The 23,278-nt window shown below is 45.7% G+C and overlaps 1 protein-coding gene across 4 annotated transcripts; it reads left to right on the top strand.

Annotated features, from left to right (window-relative positions):
* Positions 1 to 97: 97 nt before the first annotated feature.
* CALCB (calcitonin related polypeptide beta) lies at positions 98 to 16,339 on the top strand. 4 transcript variants are annotated; one of them, XM_065682950.1, is made up of 6 exons: positions 98 to 152; positions 1,072 to 1,229; positions 12,564 to 12,659; positions 12,963 to 13,094; positions 15,676 to 15,860; positions 16,154 to 16,339. In XM_065682950.1, exons 2-5 carry the CDS (start codon positions 1,084 to 1,086, stop codon positions 15,833 to 15,835), a joined length of 534 nt encoding a protein of 177 aa, XP_065539022.1. In that variant the 5' UTR covers positions 98 to 152; positions 1,072 to 1,083; the 3' UTR covers positions 15,836 to 15,860; positions 16,154 to 16,339. The 4 variants fall into 4 exon arrangements, with proteins under 4 accessions (XP_065539022.1, XP_065539021.1, XP_065539019.1 ...); XM_065682949.1 differs by having other exon boundaries at positions 15,673 to 15,860; XM_065682947.1 differs by lacking the exons at positions 15,676 to 15,860; positions 16,154 to 16,339 and adding an exon at positions 13,901 to 14,446.
* The last annotated feature ends 6,939 nt before the right edge of the window (positions 16,340 to 23,278 follow it).

The following is a 23,278-nucleotide window of genomic DNA, read 5'->3' as shown; positions in this document are numbered from 1 at the left end:
GCGGAGCGTCCCGCAGGGGCCTGTCAGCGGATCGTCCCGGTGCCACGGTGCGACTGGTTGGACATGGAGCTGAATGGGACGGGACGGGACGGGACGGGACGGGACGGGACGGGCTGGGCTGGCTTCTGGGGCCTGCCGAGTGCAGAAAACAGGTCCGTATCCACGCGGGCTGCCTTTGCTCCTTTTTGTGAAGTCATGTGGAAAGTTTGTACTTTCGGGTCTGTGAAGTGCTGAAGAGGCACTGCTGACTGTGTGCTGCAAGCGCTGACCTTGACAAGTGAGAACAACTAGCAGTTACTCGCTCGTTGTTCAGTCTCTGTGGAAGCAAAATTCCACAGTTCTGGGATGTCTTTTCCAGAGCCTCTTGGGGCCTGTGTGGCCTGGAGTCAAGGCATCCCACTCTCTGTTTCCCACTCCGCCCTCTCCAACGATAGCACAGGAAATCTGCGTATCTGACCGATTCCTGCTAGAAGGTGGGTGTGTGGCAGCTTCACACATCCTGCCCGTAATTCCCAGTACTGCACAGCCTGTCCTCGGGCCCTACGAGCCAGCTAACAGCAATGCTGGAGTGCTGCAGCAGGCAGGCAGGGGCAAACGGGCCCAGCCTCCCTGCACACGGGGAAATGTTCCCAATTCATGTGATCAAGCAGCAAGGAAATCACATACACGACATGTAAGGGCTATTGTTACTCAGCGGGATGATGCCTTGGGAAAGAGAGTTTGAGACCAAGGTCATTTACTGCAGAGCCGAGGAAGCAATGCTGCTATGAAGTGTGACATCCTGCGGAAATTCTTATGCAAAACTCAGGTTTTGCTGGTTTTGCTGTTACAGTAGTGCTGCTTTACAGGCAATTTCATGTAACAGAAGCACTTCTGCCCTGTTAAAATTTCTATGCTGTGAGTTTCCAACTTGAGATTTCTTTTGTTGAATTCAATTCTACATAGATTCATACAAATGCTATTAAGATCTAAACTGATAAAGAATTTAAGCTGACGAAGCTCGCTAATAACCTGACTGATGAAAATGCACTATGTACTTGATAATCTAATCACTGAATCCTTAATTCTCAGTATCTTCCTGTGATGGAACATTCTGCTTCAAATGTGGTGGTACTGACCTGCGAGTACATGGCACAAAAGCTGAGGACACCCCAAGGTGCTACTCAGAAGGCAGGTGGTCAAGAACACAAACACAGTGAAGGCTGTCACTTTGGGAGTACAAAGAGGAGGTAAGAGCTGTGGGTGCAACAGGAGAACAAGGAGGAGAGCTGGGAAGTGACAAAGTACAGCTTTTTGTCTGGAAATATGGCTTCAGGGCAGTCAATCTGGCTATCTGGGCACTTGCTGAATAAATTGACTGTGAGGGTATGAAGTGTAAAGACAGAACAGGATTCAAAGAGTGTACTCACTCATGTTTGCCTAGGTTGGGCAGATTGAGAAGGAAAGATGAAAGTCACATGTATGTTACAGAGCAATACACCAGTAACTTAATGTAGGCAAGTGTGACAATGCTGACCCAGTTTTCTCAGCCACAGCTGCTAATGTCTTTGTGTTGTCATGCACTGACTTGGAGTTGTTTGGACCAGGGTTTGTGCTGGTTTCTGTAAGCCAATATAGAGATAGACTTTAACTTTCAGGTGAATCATCATGCAACAAATAGTCAGTTGTATTTGCCTCAGCATCTTTCTTTATCCCAGCTGCCAAATGCCTGTAAAACATGTGTCAGTGCCAGCCTCCTTTATCAAATCTTACTCAGTTTGTCAGAGTACAAAGAAGTAGCTTGAGCACTGCTGGAGGTTTATTTCATTCTTCTCCCAAGTTATTTCTTCATCCTTTCTTCCAGTATGACACTGTTAGGTGTCTTAACTGAATTATTTGGGCCATACTCGCAAGAAATGTGAATATTTCAATGTCAGAGCCTTAAGATTTCTCACCAGAGAGCAAGAGATTTAGGACCTCAGCTTGAGCCAGAGGAAGAATAAAGAGAAATGGCCAAGGATTGAAACAAGACACACAATGTGCTTAAGCAGTTGTGCTGAAGCAGGCAAACTCAGATAGGTTTCAACCTGATTACTTACACATATTTAAACAAAGATAGGTGTCTCCAAACACTTTAGATCAGCATATTCAGGTGAATAGAGGTACACAGATTGGCTGGTCAGAAAACACTTCAAAACAGTGTGAGAAAGACTAACGGCCTACAGACAATTGTACAGAATTAACTTGTGAGATTAAATTGCTCTTGACTGCAGTGGAGTAGAAACATTAATGTGCCAGATTATTGGTGCATTTAAGGTTAAAGTATGGTGTATATGCATACTGTTATTAGTGCAGTCTCAGTTAGAAGGATGTAAAACTTTCTGTAGATAAGCTCCTGTCTTTGGAAAAAAGAGGTTGGTACTTTTATCCTCTCGTCCTTCCCTCAAACATACTTGCATAGTTTCCAAAGTGTCTAAGGAAACATAAGAAGAGGTACTATTGCTTTGATGGTTTTACTGCTTATCTTCAATGTTCTGTCATTTAAGTGTGTAATACTTAGCATGCACTCCAAGTTTTAAATGATCATGATTTCCACTGTATCTATGCAAGAAAATAAAGGAAAGGTGATTGACAGTTTTGGCAGTAAGTGTCTTCAAGGGGAAAAACAGGGAAAAAATGAGCATAGGAAAGACCCAAGAGGAAAAAAGATACAGAAGAAAAGTCTACATGTTTGGCTAAAAAGGAAGAAATAGATTTGTATGGGGAAAAAGCAGACAAGATTTAGCAGTCATCTTCAGGCAGGGGAGAGAACAGTCAACACTAACCTTACCATAGTGTTTGAGCCTTAGTGATGGAGGAGAGATGGTGGTGGTAACCACTGTAACAGAGGAAGAGAAACTGAAGAGCATGACTGCAGAACAGTAAAATCCATTTTGGTCAAGATAAATGGAAAAGATGGTGAATCAGCCAAGCTTAAAGATCCAGGAACATCTAAAGGATGCATGATTAAATGGAGGAAAAAGAGGACAAGCATGGATAAATATGACAAAGTTGTCAAAAGTAAGCGATAAATAAACCCTTGTGGACAGATGAAATCACTTATGAATGCAGGTTTAGGGATGCAAGACTCTAATGGCTATTCAAGGGCAGGATTCCTTGCCAGTTTCTGACTGATCCTTTTGTGTGTGCTTCTTCCCATCACAAGTGTGGGGGCAGCTTGTACCAAATTGCTTCTTTGGGAAGGTTTTACTCATCTTAATCATGGATGATCAAATAGCAGACTTGTAGGATGTGTAAAGTTTTTTTGATTTCAATTATAAAAATTATGTCTGAGTAAAAAAAGAAAAAGAAAGCCATTAAAGCAGGTATCTTTATTAAATGCCAAAACATTCTAGTCATCAAGATTTACAATGACTTCGCATTGTAAATTCTATAAGGAGAATTTGGAGACAATCAAGTAGCAGGAAATGACTGTGTTCCTGCCTTCTCAAGAAAAGCAGAAAGCAATTATTTGATGGGGAGTACATAGCTTTGACTTTTGAAGAAATGAACTGGCAAATGTGGCTGTTCTTTTAGTAATGGTGTTAAGATCCTGATGGTGATTCTCCTGCATTCTTGGAGAAAAATTAACTAGTTCCCAAATTCCATTAAATATCTCACAAGCTTGTATTCAGCTACCATTTGAATCAGGCTTTGGTTTTCTTACCTTTTAGCACTGACATTGTTGCTGCATTTGTAGAAAACAAGGTAAACTTTGATCAGGCTGAAGTGCTTTCCACTGCTGTAACAATGTCTCTTGTCCACTGAAGTAATGTCATACAAGAAAACAACTTCTTTATAGCCAGAAATGTAAAGATTTTGCTCCTTTTCTCTGAGGGTAGGGCAGGGAAAAGAAAGAGATCTGTGTAGTTGTATCCAAAGTAAGCATGCTTCTCTGTGAGGAAGCTAATTTCATAAGCCTACTGACATGTTTAGAGTCATGTGTATATGTTACCTATTGCACTTACGTTATCTCTTTTTAACACACCCATAGCCACATAATCACATAATAGCCAAAAATCAATTTCTATGTTACAATTATCTCCTTAGCTAAGCCTAAGATAATGTTGGTGCTTTACAGATTTGCTAAAACAGAAAACCACATCTGATGTTTTCCCTTGTGAATTTGGTGATCAGTTGCTGAAAGAAGCTCTTTTCCTCATTCACAGTCCCACTTTGCCTGAACATTTTCTGTTTGTCGGGCAGATGTAGGAAGCTACGACACTGGCTTAAAACTTGTAGCTTCAAAAGAGTTTGGGCACATTTTGTTTGCTGGCTCTTTCGGAGTATAGTTAGGTGAATTTTATGCAAAAATTTAAAAAAATATCTTTTTAGTTGTTAGTCTCATGTAACTACTGGTTCCCAGAAACTCTGCTGTAAGTAGATTAGAGAATATTATAGAATCATAGAATCATAGAATAGTTAGGGTTGGAAAGGACCTCAAGATCATCTAGTTCCAACCCCCCTGCCATGAGGAGGGACACCTCACACTAAACCATCTCACCCAAGGCTTCGTCCAACCTGGCCTTGAACACCGCCAGGGATGGAGCACTCACAACCCCCCTGGGCAACCGATTCCAGTGCCTCAGCACCCTAACAGGAAAGAATTTCTTCCTTATATCCAATCTAAACTTCCCCTGTTTAAGTTTTAACCCATTACCCCTTGTCCTATCACTACAGTCCCTAATGAGGAGTCCCTCCCCAGCATCCCTATAGGCCCCCTTCAGATACTGGAAGGCTGCTATGAGGTCTCCACGCAGCCTTCTCTTCTCCAGGCTGAGCAGGTCCAACTTCCTCAGCCTGTCTTCATACGGGAGGTGCTCCAGTCCCCTGATCATCCTCGTGGCCCTCCTCTGGACTTGTTCCAACAGTTCCATGTCCTTTTTATGTTGAGAACATCAGAACTGCACACAATACTCCAGGTGAGGTCTCACAAGAGCAGAGTAGAGGGGCAGGATCACCTCCTTCGACCTGCTGGTCACACTCCTTTTGATGCAGCCCAGGATACGGTTGGCTTTCTGGGCTGCGAGCGCACACTGAAGCCAGCCCATGTTCATTTTCTCATCAACCAACACCCCCAAATCCTTCTCCGCAGGGCAGAGACATAACATTATTCTTATAACATTATTATGTCATAATAGCCTTTGCCTTCATGTACTCTTTACCAGCACTGAAAGAGGAGAGATCTTTTTTTGGTTCTGGATTTAGCAGAAGGTACAAGCTAAACTGTTGCCCCTGCACAAGTTCCTTTCTCAGCCAGTTGGGAAACAATTGTACCTGGTCCTCCTCACATGGGGGGGGGCAGCAGGGATGCATCAGTGTACTGCTGTAGTACCTAACAATGCCGGGACAACTGAATGGTCCTGAAGGGACTGGGAAGAACACTGTTACACTGTGGCTTGTGCAGACCTCAGTACTACCAAGAGAAAGAATGAAATGATGACATGAGATCTTCCACCCTTCTTATATCCTGTAAAGAACAAGCATGGGATTACCCTAAGGACTTAACATGTAATTTCTCACCCTATTTTTGCTGACATGCCCTGATGATGTGTAAGATAGTAGCATAGCACTTGTGCAAGCAATCAAGTTTTATAACAATGCTGTTGCTTAACAAGGTTAGTTTTCTGTTCTGAGATTGTTTTCCAGATAAGGAGTTTGTTCAACTCTTGTCTCACCTTCAGAATGCATAAAACTAAAGTGGAAATAGATGCCAGTTTTCAAATATTTTCAAAGTGAGATTTTTCTCCATAGTTCATCCCCTTTGTGCTACCCTGGTAATGCCACAAGTCTCACCCTGGCTGTATTCGGTGAGCTGTGAGTTCCACTGGAGGGATCCCCCGTGCCAGCCTGTTGGAGCTGCAGCCTGGGAGAGAACCAGGTCAGGCTGGAGCATGGCTGTTTTGGCAGTTGTCAGAGGGTGTAAGAGTGTTGCCAGGAAGCATGAGATAGGGCTTGATCCTCTGTGAACCTGCTTGGAGTCTGAGCTGTGGTAATGTGGGACAGAAGACAACTAAGCCACAGCCAGCTTCCTGCCCCTGTGGGTCTGCCCCTTCTGCCTTGCCAAGCAAACCTCAGTGCAGGACAGTGTGGCCCAGTTTTAAGAGATTATTCTGTACTGGATTTTGAGTATACACAGGGAAACTGCTGCAAAACCTACTGAACAAAAAATCTTTGTGGAAATGTTTCAAGGAGAATAAAACAGTGCAACACTGATCTCCTGTTGAAAATGTCCCCCATACATCAGTCTGGAAGCTTTTTGAAGGCATTTTGGAAGAAAATTTGCTTCCAGACTGATTCATAGGTTTCTCAGTAATTAGTTCAGCAGCAGTTCCACTTTCTCAGAAGTAGTCACTGGAGCAGCCTAAACCCAGATTTAATGTCCATTAAAAAGGAAACGCTTCAGTGTTGGAACCTACATCATCATTCTTGCTCTCAGGGAAATACTGCATTTTTATAAAAAAAGAGGCTTTCATGTTTTGGGCCAAATTCAAACTGAACTACAAGAGAGATAGGTAAAATACTACTTGTGTTGATAAACTCGATGTGAGCTTATTATAAATCTGAGGATGGCCTGCTGGATGCTATGGAAGCAGAATTAAGGAAAGGATTAGCCCAATTAAGGATGCAAGTTTTGCAAAAGCAAATGCTAACAAAAATTTGGGTGATCAGTAAGGTGTTATGTTGTGTCTCAGAGTTTAAGCCAGTCTCTACCTATTAAAATTAAAGAATCACAGAATTTGGAGGTCAGAGATATGAGAAGAACATATTTAGTTATGCTCCTTGCCCAGAGCTGATCAACTATACCTGTCATTCCTGACAGATGTTACACTACTATGCCATAAAACCCTCCAGTGCAAGATAAGCTGTAACTGCAATGCAACCTATTCTTACATGTAATTAACCTCAGTTGTAGAAAGCTCTTTCTAATCCGTTGTATCTCCTTTGTTGCCTTTTAAGCCCATATATTTTCGTTATTTTGAATCTAGTACCGTGGTGTAAATTATTAGTGCTTCATGGTAAGTATTTATATTTTTGTTATCCCATTTCTCCGTAGTCTTTCTGTCTATTCATTGTTTCCCCCGTCTTTGAGCTTGTTCTCTAAATCATGTTATGGGATCTTTGATAACTCTTACTGGTATTTCCCTGGAGCTTCTCCAACTCAGCAAAGTCTTTTTGAGGTATGGCATGCTGTCCTGAACAAAGGACACTTGCAGGTCTAGATCTTAGTGGCAACAAGCAGAGTGTAAGGATTACCTCTCGGGCCCTAAGCATGATACTCGTGTTTAACATAACAGCTTGCTTTTGTAACAGCACCATGTTCTTAACTCTGCCTTGGTTTATATGATTTCCCGCAGAACAGATTACAATGAAATAATCTGTTGGAAGGATGCTTTCACATGAGCTCAACAGTGCTCACTTTGCCCCAAGTGGCTCGTAGAGGCTCCTTAGGTGGCAGTGCTTTCTGGCTGTCTGAGGACACAAGGTCCTGAATTAGACCAGGCATCCACCAGAAACACCTAGAAGTAACTTCCCAGCTTCTCCTCATAAAGTAAAACCATGTGATTTTCACAGCTGCCTTTATCATGAATTGTCCTTGCCTGAAAAATGTGCACTTACGTACTGTGAAAGAACAGGCTTAGAGAGCGCAGAGAACTGAATCATGCTTACCTCCCTCTTGAAGAACTTCCTGTGTCAATGGATTGTAGCATTGTCACTGTCTACCCTTTCCTCTCTGTAGGGTCCCCTCTTGTCAGATAGAAACCATTCTTGGGAACAGAAATTTAATCCATGCAGCTCACAGTCTTGTCTATCTTGAAGAATTACATTTTATTATTGAACAAAAAATCTCAATATAGCATACAGATGCAATGTTTTTGTTGTTTAACAGCATGGTGGCTGGAAACAGTTAAGAACCTCATTGCAGAGTCTATGGCTCGATGATAGAATGGCAGTATTTACAGTAGAAAAATGGTTGCACTTTAAAATGTACTGTTAAATAGTATCTAACAGTAATACTGTAAGAAGTTTTATCTAGGGTGGAGAAAGAAAGTAAAACAGGACAGCTTTTTCTTATTGCGTACAAAATAAAATAACTTGATTTGAAGAGGAAATTCCTTTTACTTGGAGCTGCAGGTTGCATTAGATCATCTGATTTCATAAATAAATACATAAATAAATTCAGTAGTTCTGTAGCTCTTCATTTTATCTGCTTTGAACCCATACCCACTGATTATTTTACCTGATACATTCAGCAGAACAAGCTCCTTGGAGCAGACTGTTTTTGTACATGTCCTGCTTTCTTAGCGCAGTGCTCCAAAATACCCCTCTGTGCTAGTTTTACCATGGATACTTAACCTCCAGTTTTGGATTTATCTATCAACAGGAGACCATTATCCTGTGACACTGATCTGTGTCTTTTCTACAGCTTCAAAAATAGACAAACTGGTCAAATGTCTTTCTTCTCCATCTGACGTAGAAAGGAAGAGGTGTGCAGAAAGAAAATATATCTGGTGACACCAGATGACGTATAGCTGAGGGGAACAAACAGGACAAGCCTTCCAGCTGGGAGTCCCTCCATGAGCTCTGGCAAGAAGCAGCCGAAGCGCTTGCCAACATCCAAGTGCTATTTCATCTATACATGCACAGAAGTGGCATTCGTACCTGTTGCTTTAAATTTACGGGTTTTTTTTGTCTGTGAAAAAGTGGAAATACTAGCTTCTGAAACCCTGTAATGGCTGCAGGCTCCAGCCCGAGGCTGAGTCGCACTGGCAAGATAAGGGTTAGAACTGCCTGGCATCAACCACAAGATGAAATTTCACTTTGTCCTCCCTGAAGCACCGAAACATGCTATTACACCAGACTCGTCTGCATTTTCTTAAGGTTAAATCAGGAATATTTTATGTGGACAAGAGTAATTAAATCTCCTAAGGGAATGTGAATGATTAACTGTTAACATAGGATGAGGAGAAGGGACAGTGATGTTAAGAGAGAAATATCTGACGGGAAGCCAGGTCATTCAAGTTCCTACACTTTATTTCTGTTGGTGTAGCTGTACGAGTCCCGTGAAAACAGCAAAAGCGATGCTGAGCCCGTTCTTTAGGTGCCACCTGATGTTTGTAAGTGCAGCCTCAGAAAAACAAGCTTGAAAACCAGAGCAGGAGCCGTGGAAACGGAGGAAATTTAAAAGCAGATACTTAAACTGCTTCTCCCGGGGGTTCCCGTGGTGCGCGTACGGGCGATGGAGCTGCTCTTCACAACGAAATGTTGAAGTTGCCAGTGCGGGGGGAGGAGGAAGCCTCCCGGGGCGGGCAGCTGAGCGGCGACCCTCCGGCGAGCCAGGGCAGCGGGCGGGAGCAGCCCCGGGGCGAGCCCGCACCGCGGCGGGCACTGCACTTACAGCCTCCGAATGCTGCTGCGTGCACGGAGAGACCTGGCGCCCGGCACGGTCCGCACCCTGGGCGCTCAACCGCCCGCCCATGGCTGCGGCTGCGGGAAAGCACGGCAGGTCGGAGCGCAAGAACGCCCGCACCGCGGAGGGCTGTAGCTCATGACAGGTGGTCGCTCAGACGTGTTAGGAAACACCAAGCCACCACCCGTCCTCTGGAAAAACAAACAAAGCCCCAGAACCCCAGCCCCAAGAGCCCGAACGGTTTTGCAATCGTCGTTCCGCAAACCGAGCGCGGAGAAGCGGCGCCCCCGGCCTGGGGTGGGGCGGGGAGCCGGGCGGCAGCGGGTGCTGCACCCCGAGAGGCGCCCAGCCGAGGAAGGAAGCAGAGACCCCCATGCGGTGATCAGCGACCCGCGGTGCCGTTTTCACCATGCTCGTGCTCCTTTTTAAACTTCAAAGCTAAACTCGCATCAACAAAGCAGCACCGGCCCCGCGGTCCCCCCCGCGGCTGTTCGCCTCCCGTTGAAACGCACAACTCCTGCCATCGGGAGCGACCCGCGACCTCGGTGTCTGCAAGGCAAAAACGAAGAAACGCCGGGAACTCCCCGGGACGAGCCCCCCATTCACTTTAAGTGGCAAAACGAGCAATGTAACTACGCTCGATACCTGTCCCGCGGTGCGGCGCGACCCGACCGCGCAATGTGCGCTGGGCTCCGCTTGCTGCGGTATCCCCGCCGGGGCAGGCGACATTGACCGCAGCGGAGAGGGCCGGGCGGCACTCACCGGGCGGTGCCACAGCCGCCGGGGACGTGGAAATCCAACGGCTGCGGCGGGCAGTGAGGGACGGGCGGAACCGCGCCGGGCCTGGCCGGGGACCACGCACCGGCGGCTCACAGAGCTGCGGCCGTCCTCGGCGAACGCCCTACGGCTTACGGCGGGCAGGGCAGTCACCCCCGCCTCCCGCGGGCGCCTGGGAGGTTTATCCGCCTGCAGACTGCAGGGCCGCCCGCTCCCCGCTGCCCCCGCCCGCCTCGGCTGGCAGCTGTGCTCTCCCCCCGTGTCGCGTCGCATGTCCCCACTGCCGCCCCCCCGCCGGGCGGGTACCTGCCGCGCCTGGGCACACAGGCCGCCGGCGCAAACATCCTGCGCGGCAGGTGCAGCGCCGCCGCGCCGTGACAGAGGGCCCTCCGCGGGTGATGCATGGGCGGCGGGCAGCTGGCCGGTAATCCCCGCCGGCGGGGCTGCGCGCTGCTCCGGGGGGAGGCCACCCTCCCTCCCCCGCTGCCTCTTCCGTGCGCGGAAAGGCGCTGCACCTGTCCCTGGAGTTGTGATGGTCCTAGAGCCCCGCGGTACTCCAAGGACCGGTCCCGCGGAGCAACTCGCTGCCGCCGCGGGGCCGCTCGCAGGTGCCGGAGGTCCCTGCTCCGGGCGGAGCGGCGAAGTGCCGGCCGCAAGCGTGCCGGGAAGAGGGGAGCCCCTCAGGCAGGGCTCAGAGCTGCCCCGCCCGCCCCCGGGAAGCGGCGGCCGCGGGCCCTTCCTGTGCGGTGCCCCCCTCCGCGGCACATCCTGTCCGGACCCGGTCCCCGCGGGATCCCCTCCCGCCCAAGCGCAGCTGCCGTCGGGGCGGATGGATGCCACCGGGGTCCCCGCTGAAGTCGCTGTCGGGCGGGCGGGCGGGCGGGCGGGGTATGGGGGAATCCCGGGGGGGGAGCGCTCCTGCTCTGCAATGCGGCCCCTCTGCTGCAGAGGTCGCCACGCGTGAGCAATCCCGCGGGGAGCGGGGCCGGACCGCGGCCCTGCGTAGGGAACGGACCCCCGGGCCCCTCCGCAGTGCTCCCCCCCGACGGGGTGTTTTTGTGAATGGGACCTTCACGGAGCGGAGCATGACGTCACTACCGAACCGGGCTTTGGCGTCGGGCGGCCGAGGCTGTGATTGGCTGGCGGCTCCGCGCGGGCGCCCACGCAAGCTGCCGCGGCGGCAGGTATAAAGCGGAGCGGGCGGGCGCAGAGTGGTACCGCGGATCGGCAGCGCCACGGGCTCCCTACTCCGCCGCACTCCGCACCGCCCCGCCGGTAAGCACCGCGCCGCTTCCCTGCCTGCGGCAGGTCGCGTAAGTCCCGTTCTGTTTCCCTCCCGGGATGCGGAGCTTTGCCCGCGACCGTAACGCCTTCTTCATCCGTGTGTTTGTGCACGCGTGTGCAAGGAGCGTGCGAGGAAGTTGGTCCTCGGTTCCTCTGTCCCTTCTCCCGGCCGACACGGCGCGGGGTGTCCCTCCGGGCGGGCGGGCGGGCGGCTCGCGTACAGAGCTAACCCCGGCGCCCGACCGGGTGGTCCTTGCCGGGGACGCGAGGGAAAGCGGGGCGTCCTTCGGGAGGGGCCTCGTGCCGGTGAGCTCTGTCGAGGGTTGGAACCTGGTGTGATTGGTACTTAACGATTTGTGTTAGACCAGAGTCTAAGACAGTGATGCTGTGAGATAAAGAGGTGTATCTCAAAGCGGGTAATTTGTTTTACAGGTTTTGTTCTTGTGACTAGATTTTAACCTATTCTGGTTTTGGCCTCAGAGTAGAAATGGCTATTGAAATTAAACTACATAATTCTCGTAGTGTAATCTGAACCGGGATATTACTGTAGTAGCTGCCAGGAAGCAAGCAGCTCAGGTAAAGTGCTGGCAGTGGCACTTCATTCTTAAAAATATTAAACACTGACAATTTCTTTATTTTCTGTCGTGACTTGTGTCCCATCACTGCACCTGTTCATGTCAGGCGCACTGACTATGACATTGTATGCAAGAGTTAATCAGAGAAACATGTTTTCCATCAGTTTGAGGGAAAGTCTGCAGTAAGTTGAATGCAGATGGCTGTACAGAACTGCAGGTCTGGAAAGCTGCATTTATATCCCCTGTAATAGTGGTAAGTTATCTTAATCTTCTGAGAAAACCAAAATTTTTGGTTTTGACCAAAACCCAAATGATTTCCTTTGACTGGTAATAGCACTATTCAAAAGAAATGGAAAGGTAATATTTAAGAATAATAATAAAAAAGGCTGTTAATATTTGTGTTACTCGTGGCTAGGAAGTGATGACCTCTTTGGTGGAACTTGCAGGACTGAGAGGGTTGGAAAACAGCCATTTCTTGATGTACCTCTTTCTTGTAGAGAGGAAATCATGGTTGTGCTGAAGATTTCATCTTTCCTTGCTGTTTATGCCTTGGTGGTATGCCAGATGGATAGCTTCCAAGCAGCCCCAGTCAGGTAAAAAGCTGGTCCTGTCGCTGTATCTGAATGGTATGAAAATACTTAATGTTCTTTAGAGACCTAAGAGGGGTATAGCCTTCAGTGAAAGAGAGAGCTGGCTTCTTTGACATTTTTGGCACTGTGGCTTTTTTATCACATATATAAAACATCTGATGCTGTGCATGAGCATGCTTTCCATATTCACACCCGTGAAAGACACTGTCAATGACATGCAGTACTGCGTGACAAACCCCTCTCTCATGTGTGGTTCTCTGCAGCAGTCTGGGTTTTATTCACCCTGTTTTGTTTGCCTCTGCTTAGACCTGGCTTGGAGTCCATAACAGATCGAGTGATGCTCAGTGATTACGAAGCTCGGAGATTATTAAATGCACTGGTGAAAGAGTTCATACAAATGACAGCAGAAGAGCTGGAGCAAGCCTCTGAAGGGAACAGGTAAGGACTGCAGTCCTGAGGCAGGAGAAGGGCAGTGGAGAATGTTGTATGGTTTGTATTTAGCAAGAGCCATCTGAGCAGATGCTCTGCAGGTCAGGATTGTTTTTCTTTTTTTGGGTTGTGGCTAGCAGTGGTCAGCTGAGTGGTAAAGGATGACACTGCAGAGACATCCTAATGCTGGTATCAGGAATGGCTTCCACCCAGTTGACCTGTGTCTGTCTGTCTTTTACAACTCATAGTGGATGGTGACTTGAGCTTGAATGAGGGGGTTATGTTAAAATATGACAGCAAAAGGTACGTCTTCCTAGTGGGAGTGCTAGGGGCCATTCAGTCACTCTTGGATTCTCTGTCACGAAGATGCATGCTATCGTAAGGCATGGTAAGTCCCTGGCAGGGGGGATGTGTTCCTCCGAATGCACGCAGCGCCACTCTCCTCTGTAGACCAAAGGCATGCAAAAGCATTTGCATTATCCTAACAGGATTTGTATTGCAAAGCATGATGGTGATGTATGAGAGGCTGAACAGCATGCTGAATACATGGGAAGTAAAACTGACCTCTGACTGTGAGCATCCAAAAGGCTAATGAACTTGCTTTTCAACAAAGTTGAATTCATTGAAAGATAGTGTTTTTCTTGTGACTGCATTTGTATGAATTTTCTTGCATGGAATGTGATGTGGAGGGTTTATTTTTGGTTTTTACTTTAAGTTTACTAACTGTATGTATGTATTTCTCTAGGGAGAAAATGCATGAATGTGCATGTTTGAGGTTTCTCTTCCTTTGGGCATGTTTCTTTTTTCCCCTGCAGCCTGGATAGACCCATTTCCAAACGCTGTGCCAGTCTGAGTACTTGTGTGCTGGGCAAACTGTCTCAAGAATTGCACAAATTGCAAACTTATCCTCGCACTGACGTTGGGGCTGGAACTCCTGGCAAGAAACGAAATGTGCTGAGTGACGTGGAACACGAACGCTATGCAAAATATGGGGAACCCCTGGGAGACAACTAGACATGCTTATTTCTCCCCTTCTCCCTTTTTTTAACCTGATGCATGTGGATCTAACTTTGATTGCTAATTTTGCTATGTTCTTTTGATTCTGTTTTTGACAGAGAATGTTTGAGATGGACCTAGTGTTAGGAAGACAGGGAACGTAACATGCATACCAATCTAAGGGGAAAAGATTAATAAAAATGAACAGCACTTCCTTGACATCTCAAATGATTTTCTTAGATTATTTTCTTTTAATCAGGGTCTAAACAAGGCTTTTCATTTCTGGCTGCTAAATGTACAAGTAGGCTCTTCTTTTGTGCTTGCCCATGCATTTGTTCAATAAACCTATTTTTCTATAAGGATTAGATCTGCTTGGTTTAATAACTTGTTTTAGAATGTGAGATGTCTAGGTAAGGCTAGAAAAACCATACAAGTTCTTGTTTAAGTGCTCAAGAGAGGCAATGCTACTAATTCCGGACAGTCTGGAAGAACTTAGAAACTGAAATTATGCACATACATTCAAAGGTTCTAATGTAACCAGACATGTGTGTAATACTGTTAGTAAGGATCCTGAGAAGTAAAGGAATCAGGAAACGCTCATACAGATTTGTTCAAGCAAACTAGAAATGTAAACCTGTTTTAAAACTGGGTACTGAACACTTCCAGGTAAGAATTTTGTGTTATTTCCCTTTTTCCTTCTTTACAATAGGTCTTTACACTAGTATAATTTAAACTTGGGTATCTTTATAGTATTTATATCAATATCAATTCAGTAGAATCATAAGAGACAAAATCACACTTATTTACAGTTCTGCTGTTGCAGCACTGAATTTCTCTTTTAATCAGAGGCCTGTTCCAAAAAATTAGCATTGATGTTACAAACAATATTTGTTGTTAACATTAACAAACTGTCATTTAATGCTTATCTGAGAGGAGGCTAGTTGCTTTAGTAGAAAATTATTCAAGCATTGTGAAATGCTGTAGTAGACAGGTCTAGCTCCAGGAAAGAGGGGTTCCCAGATTTCCTAGGAACATGGGAAAAAGTGTATCTATGTGTGGTTCAGCTCTGGAAGGAACTCATCAATTCTGTAGAGCACTACCAGAGTCACTGAGGCAGTTCCTGTGCTAGGGTTTCATGTGTTTTCTGGCTACTATTGTAGCACAGGTGTTAAAGTGAGACATTAAAGATCAGTGCCTGCTGCAGTCCTTCAGCAGCACTACAAGTAAAGCACAGACCTGAGCTTTTGGAGGGAATGGGGATCGGTTAAATGGTTCAGACCTGGACCTCCTCAGCACATCTCTGTTGGTCATGATGGAGGCAGGCAATGGCTCAGGTGTTGCTAAAAATCTCGCTTGGCTTAATCTTCAGCCCAGTTGCCCAAGAAATGAAGGGCTCACTTAGAAAAGCATAAAGGTGCATCTTTTAGAGTTTGCAAGCTGCTCAAACAAAAGGTACAAGTGCCTGATGCACAGCAAGCCTGCTTTTTCATCTGTAGAAGAATCTTTCGTAGGCATAGCATCCCTTACTGATGTTTTATTGTGTGTTGGGTAGATACTTTGGGAACTAACTTATTATTTTCCTTTTGAAAAGCAGTGTAACAGCACAGAAGAGGGCATGCAACACAGCAACCTGTGTGACCCACCGCCTGGCAGACTTCCTGAGCAGGTCAGGAGGAGTAGGCAAGAACAACTTTGTACCAACCAACGTGGGATCCAAGGCCTTTGGCAGGCGAAGAAGAAGTGTTCAAATATAGGAAGCTGAATGTTAATGTGAATACGGTAAATACATTGCAATAAACAGAATCTGCAGTGCAGGCAACCCGTGGTATTACGGTTGGAAGAATAACAGACCTATGGTGATAATCTCTGAGAAAGCTGGGCAAGTAACAGCATAGAAAAGATGGTGTAAATATAACAGTTAGACTGTGAAGAGCTTTTGTAGATGTTCTGCTTGGATAGTTAGCTGCACAGTGCGTTAACTAAAGGCAGCAGTTTGTTTAGAACTATTTGCTTTATTTTACTGTAACACTTCACTATCAACTTACCAGTAATTCTGGTTTTCTTTCTTTCAGATTGCCATGAAAACTGAAAATTCAACTTTAATTTCTAATGAAAGCGACTCCTCTCCATAAGTCAAGAAAGAGAAAAATAGATTAATTTTGCATCCTAATATTTAAAATGATTAATTTATTACAAAAGAAAACACTTCTGTTATGTATAGTACAAGAGAATCTAGTTATTAAAGTTAAATTATTGTATATTCTTTTTATATGCAACTCTATTTCAAATAAAATGTGACGGCATCTATTATTTATTTATCTTCCAGCTTATGTGATCCATGCTACTTCTCCTGGCACTACTGCCACAACTCGGGGATTATACTAAGACTGCTGCCTGGCAAGGCATATGTGTGTTATACAGTGTGCTGTGCCTTGATGTAAAACACTGAAATAACCTGATTGTACAGTATGTTTAAAAAAAAAAAAAAAGAAAAAAAGGAAAGACCAACACTTCAATATTGTATCATTTGTGAATTTACGCAAAATTAAAAAAAGTATTTTAGATACACTTGCATTGAGAAACTGATTTTTCATTTGAACACACTTATGGAAACACTTGGCACTAAACCAGTATCATGGCAGATCGGTGGCCCATTGATCTGCTACAGTCCTTTTAGCTATAAATACTAGCATTTGAGTCAGAAGTTCAGAACAGGCAGCCTAGCTGCCTTTTATATGTATATTCATAAACCTGTAGCTCAAAAACCCCCAAAAGACACCACTTAGTAAGACTTTTGCTAGAAAAATAAGAAGTCACAGTTACAGTTAATAAAACCATAGAGACAAATATCACCATGTGGGGTTTGAGACTAGATGTCTTTATACAGAATGCAGTTCAGATGAAACTTAGTTTTTTGCCTAAGGTCAAAAATGTGAATTAAAAAGGAAGAGAAAAAAGGAGGTATGGAAATGTACGTTTCTTTTAAGCAATTCTGAGGCAGTGCCTATTTAGGGATCAGGGATAATTAATTAGAGTGAGTGGAGAAGAGGGTAGCTGGCAGCAATCCATGGACTTCTAAGTGGTGCTACCAACTTCCTCCTTAAAGCTGCTGCTGTTTCAGTTTAGTAGCTGAGTCAGATATTTGTTTGGATTTGTTTTGTGCTCCACAGCCAGACTCAAAAATCTGCTTCATCCGTTCAGATGAAGATCACCTCACTATGCAAAGTAGAGGTTAAGGCTCTCATGATATCTCTGTCTGTTTCTGCTGCAGGTGTAATAGCAAAAAGAGAAGCATGCTCAACCAAATGTAGACATAGCCAGTAGGGCCATCCAGTGGTGATGCTTCTATACCATTCGCAGCTATGGTTTTACTCCTTGGGGAACATTTCAGCCCTGGTAAGTCAGCGTACAAAGCAGACTTTATAGAAGTCTGTAGACCTGGTTCAGAAGGAAAAGTTCCAGTGCCTTTATGGGCAAAAGAGAGATGTTCAGACCTGGCTTGCAACTCTGAGGTTGCGCAGAGATAGTCTAGTGCTTTTTTCCCTTTTCCTCTGAAGTATCTGGGATTGGCTGCAAGCGAGTGTACTATACTGTCATGGTGAACCACTGCCATCTGCCTAATCTGGTTGGATTAGACTCAACTGCCTAATTTTGGAGCTCAGAAGCACTTTTTGCCAGGTTTCAGGAATTTTCCCCCATGTTCCTTTGCACAGTGGGGGTCATACGCTGAGGTCGCTTGGCTATCTCAGTAACAACTTTCCCTGTCATTGTGAAGTGTCTGGCCACAGGTGGCTGGTTGTCTCTTTCGTACCCTACTACAGCAGCCAACCAGTTAATCTTCCTCAGGATAAAACGCCTAAGCACAGTTATTGGGATGAATACTTGCAATTTAAGGTTCATATTCAATAAGAAGCTAGAAAATGTTCGTGGACCTTTTCTGTCTTTAAAGTCTAAATGCTCAGGCAAGTTATTAACACCTGAGGTCACTTCATGTAATTGTATGATGGCCATAGCATCCATTTCTTCTTGTCCTGGTTTTTGTCCTGTTTTGATTCTCCTCCAGGAGGGGTGGAGGAAGAAGGCAGGGGGCGAGCAAGCAGCTGCGTGGCTCTGAGTTACTGGCTCAGTAACCACAACACTTCTGAAAGCTATTAATCCTTTCCAGTTTAACAAAGTCATGCATTTTTTTCTGTCATCCAAAGGGATTTCTTGAGACTAATGATCTACACCAGGTCACAAACCTAAGATTTAAATGAGATTCTAGGTACCTTGGTGCTGGTTTTTACATTGTGCTCGTTGGAGGAAGGCTGGATGAAACTTTTGATGCATGTGTTTTGTTTTGCTTGAGGTTTTTTTTCTTTTGTTTTGTTTGTTTGTTTTTTCTTTTTTGCCCCCTTAGCAAGAAATAGTGATTTTCACATCCTGAGATCCAGTTGTATCTTCTATGTCTTTTCTCATTAAGGTCTCCAGCGGGACAACAATGCCGTACACTCCCCAGATAAGGACAGAAGGCCGTAGCACTATGAAAGCAAGGGCAAATAGGAAAAAAGGTGAGGACCTGTACATTCTTTTCCATGATGTGAAGAGATAGCAGCCCTGCACCACAAAACTGTGTTGCTCAGAGCCTTAGGAGAAGCAGGTTGTTACTGAAACGAGACAAAGCTAGAGGTGCAAACAGTAATATTTTATTTTATTTTATTTATATCTTATATTTTTTAATTTTATATTTTTTAATTTTATGGCAGTGAACATAATAAAAGAAATTGCAGAGCCACTGGAAACCTGTCAATTGCTTTGGCTGAGTGTGAACAAGTGGAAGAAATTGCTTCTGTTTTTCAGAAGTGCTGTTCTTAATAATATTACCCAACCTTGTCAGCTCTTAAATAAACCCCAAACTTCCACCCCAGGAGTAAACGTATTTTGGAATTGGCTTTTAATAAGGGGAAGTATGGTTTCTAGTGTACTTACCTTTCCACTATAATTACATTGTCATTCTAAGCATGCTGAAAGCTGGCAGAAAGTATATTGTTGGTGCAGTATGTGTGAGGGGCATCAAACCCAAGTTAGTATTCAGTTAGCCAAAACAATACAGATCAGTCATGTACAAGTGTTTATCTTCTTGTTTACAAGGCAGCATCATCATGACCATAGTTTCGATGGTTTTAGATGTTTGTCAGTGTGTGTTTTCTTTAATGATTAGTTGGGGGGGGGGTTGGTTTTTTTTAAGCCGTGTGCAAATGAAGACTTTGGGAATGGACATTGGAGAAATTTGCAAGAACAAAATATCTGAGGGTAATTTGTAGACTGTCTTCATGTCATTATAGAGTTTTGGGGCTTTAATTTTGCAGATTACTTTATAGTGGTTTGGTTTTCCAGCACAAGTATGAACAAGTTCTGTGTGGGCCCAGCAGGGGTTATGAATTTTGCCCAGGCCTCTGCTCTGAGCTTAAGGGAAGTAAAAAAGCACCGTCTTGTGGCCAGTAAATAAGCACAGTGAGGACATACAGGGATCTCTGCCTGGTGAAGTATTTACCCATCTGCTTCTGGGATGCCCATTGGGTGCAGCCTTCATCTGGGCATGGGGTGGGTGAGCAGGGATGGCCACTTAGGCTGATACCATGAGGCAAACACACCCGCCTGCCTGCAGGAGTGGGCTGTGGGGATGCGGAGATGCAGGAGGGTGTTGTGGGCTCCCCAGGGTGTCAAAGGCCCCCAGAGCCACTGTGCAGGGCCATGGCACCACACGGGATATTGGGCCAACTGGTGAGGTAGCAGGTGATGGATAACAGACGTGCTAAGCTAATACCAACACATGTCCCCATGGATCTTTGCAGCTGCCAAAACAGAGATGTAAGAGCTGTGTGGTTTTTGCTGAGGGGACAGCAATCGAGTTTTTGGTTCAGGATCATCCACCAAGACATCACTGCGTGTATTGAAACAGCATAATTTTGAAATAACCCAAGTGGACTTTCACTGTGGCTCTCTCCAGATAGTTAGTCCTTTTTTTCCTCCTTCTGTTAGCAGGATTTACTTCATTTTCCTGCAAGCTTCCATTATATGCAGTGTGAGAAAGGAGCAGGGCTAATGCTATTGCTTCTGACACTGAACACTGCCAAAAGCAACTTATTGCAGGCAGTAGTAAATTTTGGTATTGGTTATCTAATCCAGCATTGTCATGTCTAATTAACAGATTGAACGTCTCTGCAAGGTGACGAGTTTAAAACGCTGGAGACTTTGGGTCTGTGCATTTTTCTAGACTGAACTGTGTCAGAACAGGTAAATACTTGTTAGAGATGAACTGGGCATTTCAAGCTTGATTTTGTCCCTGTTGAGTGCTGGCAACTTTGTTCCAAGCTTGTCATGCTCACTGCTTCTGACAGTCAGGCGCATGCTGCCCTGGCTGCTGGGTCTGCATAGTGTATGTATTTGCTGCCTCTTTACTGTTCAAAAAGGCACCACATTCTTGCTCTGTTCTGTACAGTATTGTTCGTTCTTTTTTTTTTCTTCTTCTTTTTTTCTTCTCCAGAAAATAAATGATTCCAATTTCTAAATGATGCCAAATGTCACAAAACTTTTTCTAAGAGATTTCAAATCTATCCTTGGTGTAATAACAGTTTGTCATGGTTCAAGCCCAGGCCGTAATTCAGCCACCCTCTCGCTCATTCCCCCCCAACTTTCTTCCCCCACCCCTGCTCCCAGAGGGACGGGGAGGAGAATCGAAAGGATGTAGTTCCCATGGGTTGAGATAAGAACAGTCCAGTAACTAAGGTATAACACAAATCACTGCTGCTACCACCAATAATAGTAATGATAAGGGAAATAACAACAAGAGAGAATACAATACCACCTGTCGATATGTAGCCCAGCCGAGCAGTGAGCAAGCCCTTCTGGGTAACTCCCAGTTACATCCTGGCCATGACATGCTGTGGTATGGAATACCTCTTTGGTTAGTTTGGGTCAGGTGTCCTGTCTCTGCTTCCTCCCGGCTTCCCCTCCTCCCTGGCAGAGCCTGAGACTCACAAAGTCCTTGGTCAGAGTAAACATTACTGAGCAGCAACTGAAAACATCGGTGTTATCAGCGCCGTTCCCAGGCTGAAAGTCAAAACCACAGCACTGCACCAGCTACTAAGAAGGAGAAAAATGACTGCTGCTGCTGAACCCAGGACACAGGTGTAACTTTTTTCTTTTCTTTCTGTTCTCGGCTTTATGACAATTCTTGTTTGCACCAATTGCTCTTTTGGCTGCGGTTGAGGTAAGATCTCAGCTAACTTACTAGTGTCACCTCCACAGAGACAGATGTTGCCTTTAAAATTCTGGATGTGTACTTCTGGGCAGGCTTGCCCTTCCCCCAGTGTATGAGAAAATACAGATCACGCTTAGTACTTCATTACCCTGATATTGGCTGTTCACACAAGATAATTACACTTTTGCTGGTTTGGCTTTTCTATTTACTTTTGTTGTGTCACATTTCTTCTTCTTGTCAATGCCTTTTCCTAATAGCATCTTGTCACATTAGCACACGAGGTAATTTGACACTGCATTAATCTATTCAGTGTCCATGAACTACAGCATATATGAAAGAAATCCATTTGATTTTCTGATTACTCTTTGAGAGTCTACTAGCTAGGCTTCTCTGTATACAAGTTGTGGTTGTCTGTAGGCGTCAGTTGTGTATGGTGGAGACACAGGTACAATGACCTTGAATAACCCCTACCAAGGTTGTCCTAAGTAACTTCTCCCAGGGCTACCAGCAAACATAAGCACTTGAGATTCCAGTAGCTGTGCTATAGAAAAGAAATTGCTTTGGGATGAAGCAAAGGAGAGGAAGGAATGAGGGCTTTAAACACTAAACAATTTGTGTAATTATGAAGTGCAGATGCAGTAAGCATCGTTGTTTGTGAGCTGCCTGCAAACACCCCAGGCATTGCCCTGAGAGGCCAGAGGTTAAAGTAGGGCACAGGAAGGTGCCCACAGTAGAACACACGAAGATGGAGAAGACAGTCAGAGTAGTGTTTTCAGTGCGTTACCTTGTTTTGATTAACATGGTGTTTTGTCTCCTTTTAGCGCTAGTCTAGTGTTGCTGGTGTTCTCATACCTCAGGGTCCCCTCTGTCAGTCAGGTCGGAAAGGCTGGATGTCCCAGATGTTAGGGGCTGGCAGGTTGGTTCAGGGCAGGTTGCTCAAGGGCTTGCAGGTGCCCCAGGGACAGGCTGTGCCCCAGCCCCTCTGCAGAGAAGGAAGGTGGATTGATAACTTCTGTTCCTCCTCCAGGCTGGAGCCCCAGCTTTGCACTGTAGCCAGAGTGTTTCCTCATGGCCCCCAGGAGAGAGACGTATAAAGGCTGCTTCCTACTGCATGGCCTGTCCATCTCCTGAGGTGCCTGTCATAGCAGCAGGACAAGTATAGCTGCATGCTGTATAGCTGCCTCTCACCAGTTCCTGTCCCTCTTATAGCATCTGTGGCCCAGAGCACCAGGCATGCTGCAAGGTGCCTTCTTCTCTCTCAAGCTGATAGAGACAGCCCAGAGGACCCAGTTGTCCCCATCCTGGTAGGTCCCACTGACCTGTATTTGTTGCACAATCAGCTGTATTTGTGTATAGCTTTGCTGCAAGTCATAAACCATGATTGTAAGGGACACTCGCTGTTTATAAAACCGGATATTTTGCTTGCTTTTTATTCACTCCCTCTCAGACCATTTATACTTGCATTCGTATGGCAAGGTTTTGGTAGCAGGGGTGGTACTGGGGTGGCTTCTGTAAGAAGCTGTTTAAAGTTTCCCCTATGTCTGATAAAGTTAATGCCAGCCAGCTCCAAGATGGACCCACTGCAGGCCAAGGCTGACCCCATCAGCAACAGTGGTAGCACCTCTGGGATAATGTAGTTCAGAAGAGGGAAAGGTGGCTGCACAGGAGCAATTGCAGCTGGAGAGAGGAGTGAGAATGTGTGAGAGCAACAGCCCTGCAGGCACCAAGGTCAGAGCAGAAGGAGGGGAGGAGGTGCTCCAGGTGCTGGAGCAGAGAATCTCCTGCAGCCCATGGTGCAGCCCATGGTGAGGCAGACTGTGCCCTGCAGCCCATGGAGGTCCATGGTGGAGCAGATACCCGCCTGCAGCACATAGAGGTCCATGGTGGAGCAGATACCCATGTGCGGCACATGGACCATGATGGAGCAGATATCCATCTGCAGCACATGGAGGTC

The sequence above is a fragment of the Lathamus discolor genome, chromosome 6, assembly GCF_037157495.1.
Source record: "Lathamus discolor isolate bLatDis1 chromosome 6, bLatDis1.hap1, whole genome shotgun sequence".
Taxonomy (NCBI): domain Eukaryota; kingdom Metazoa; phylum Chordata; class Aves; order Psittaciformes; family Psittacidae; genus Lathamus; species Lathamus discolor.
This window is presented reverse-complemented; position numbering and strand designations above follow the sequence as displayed.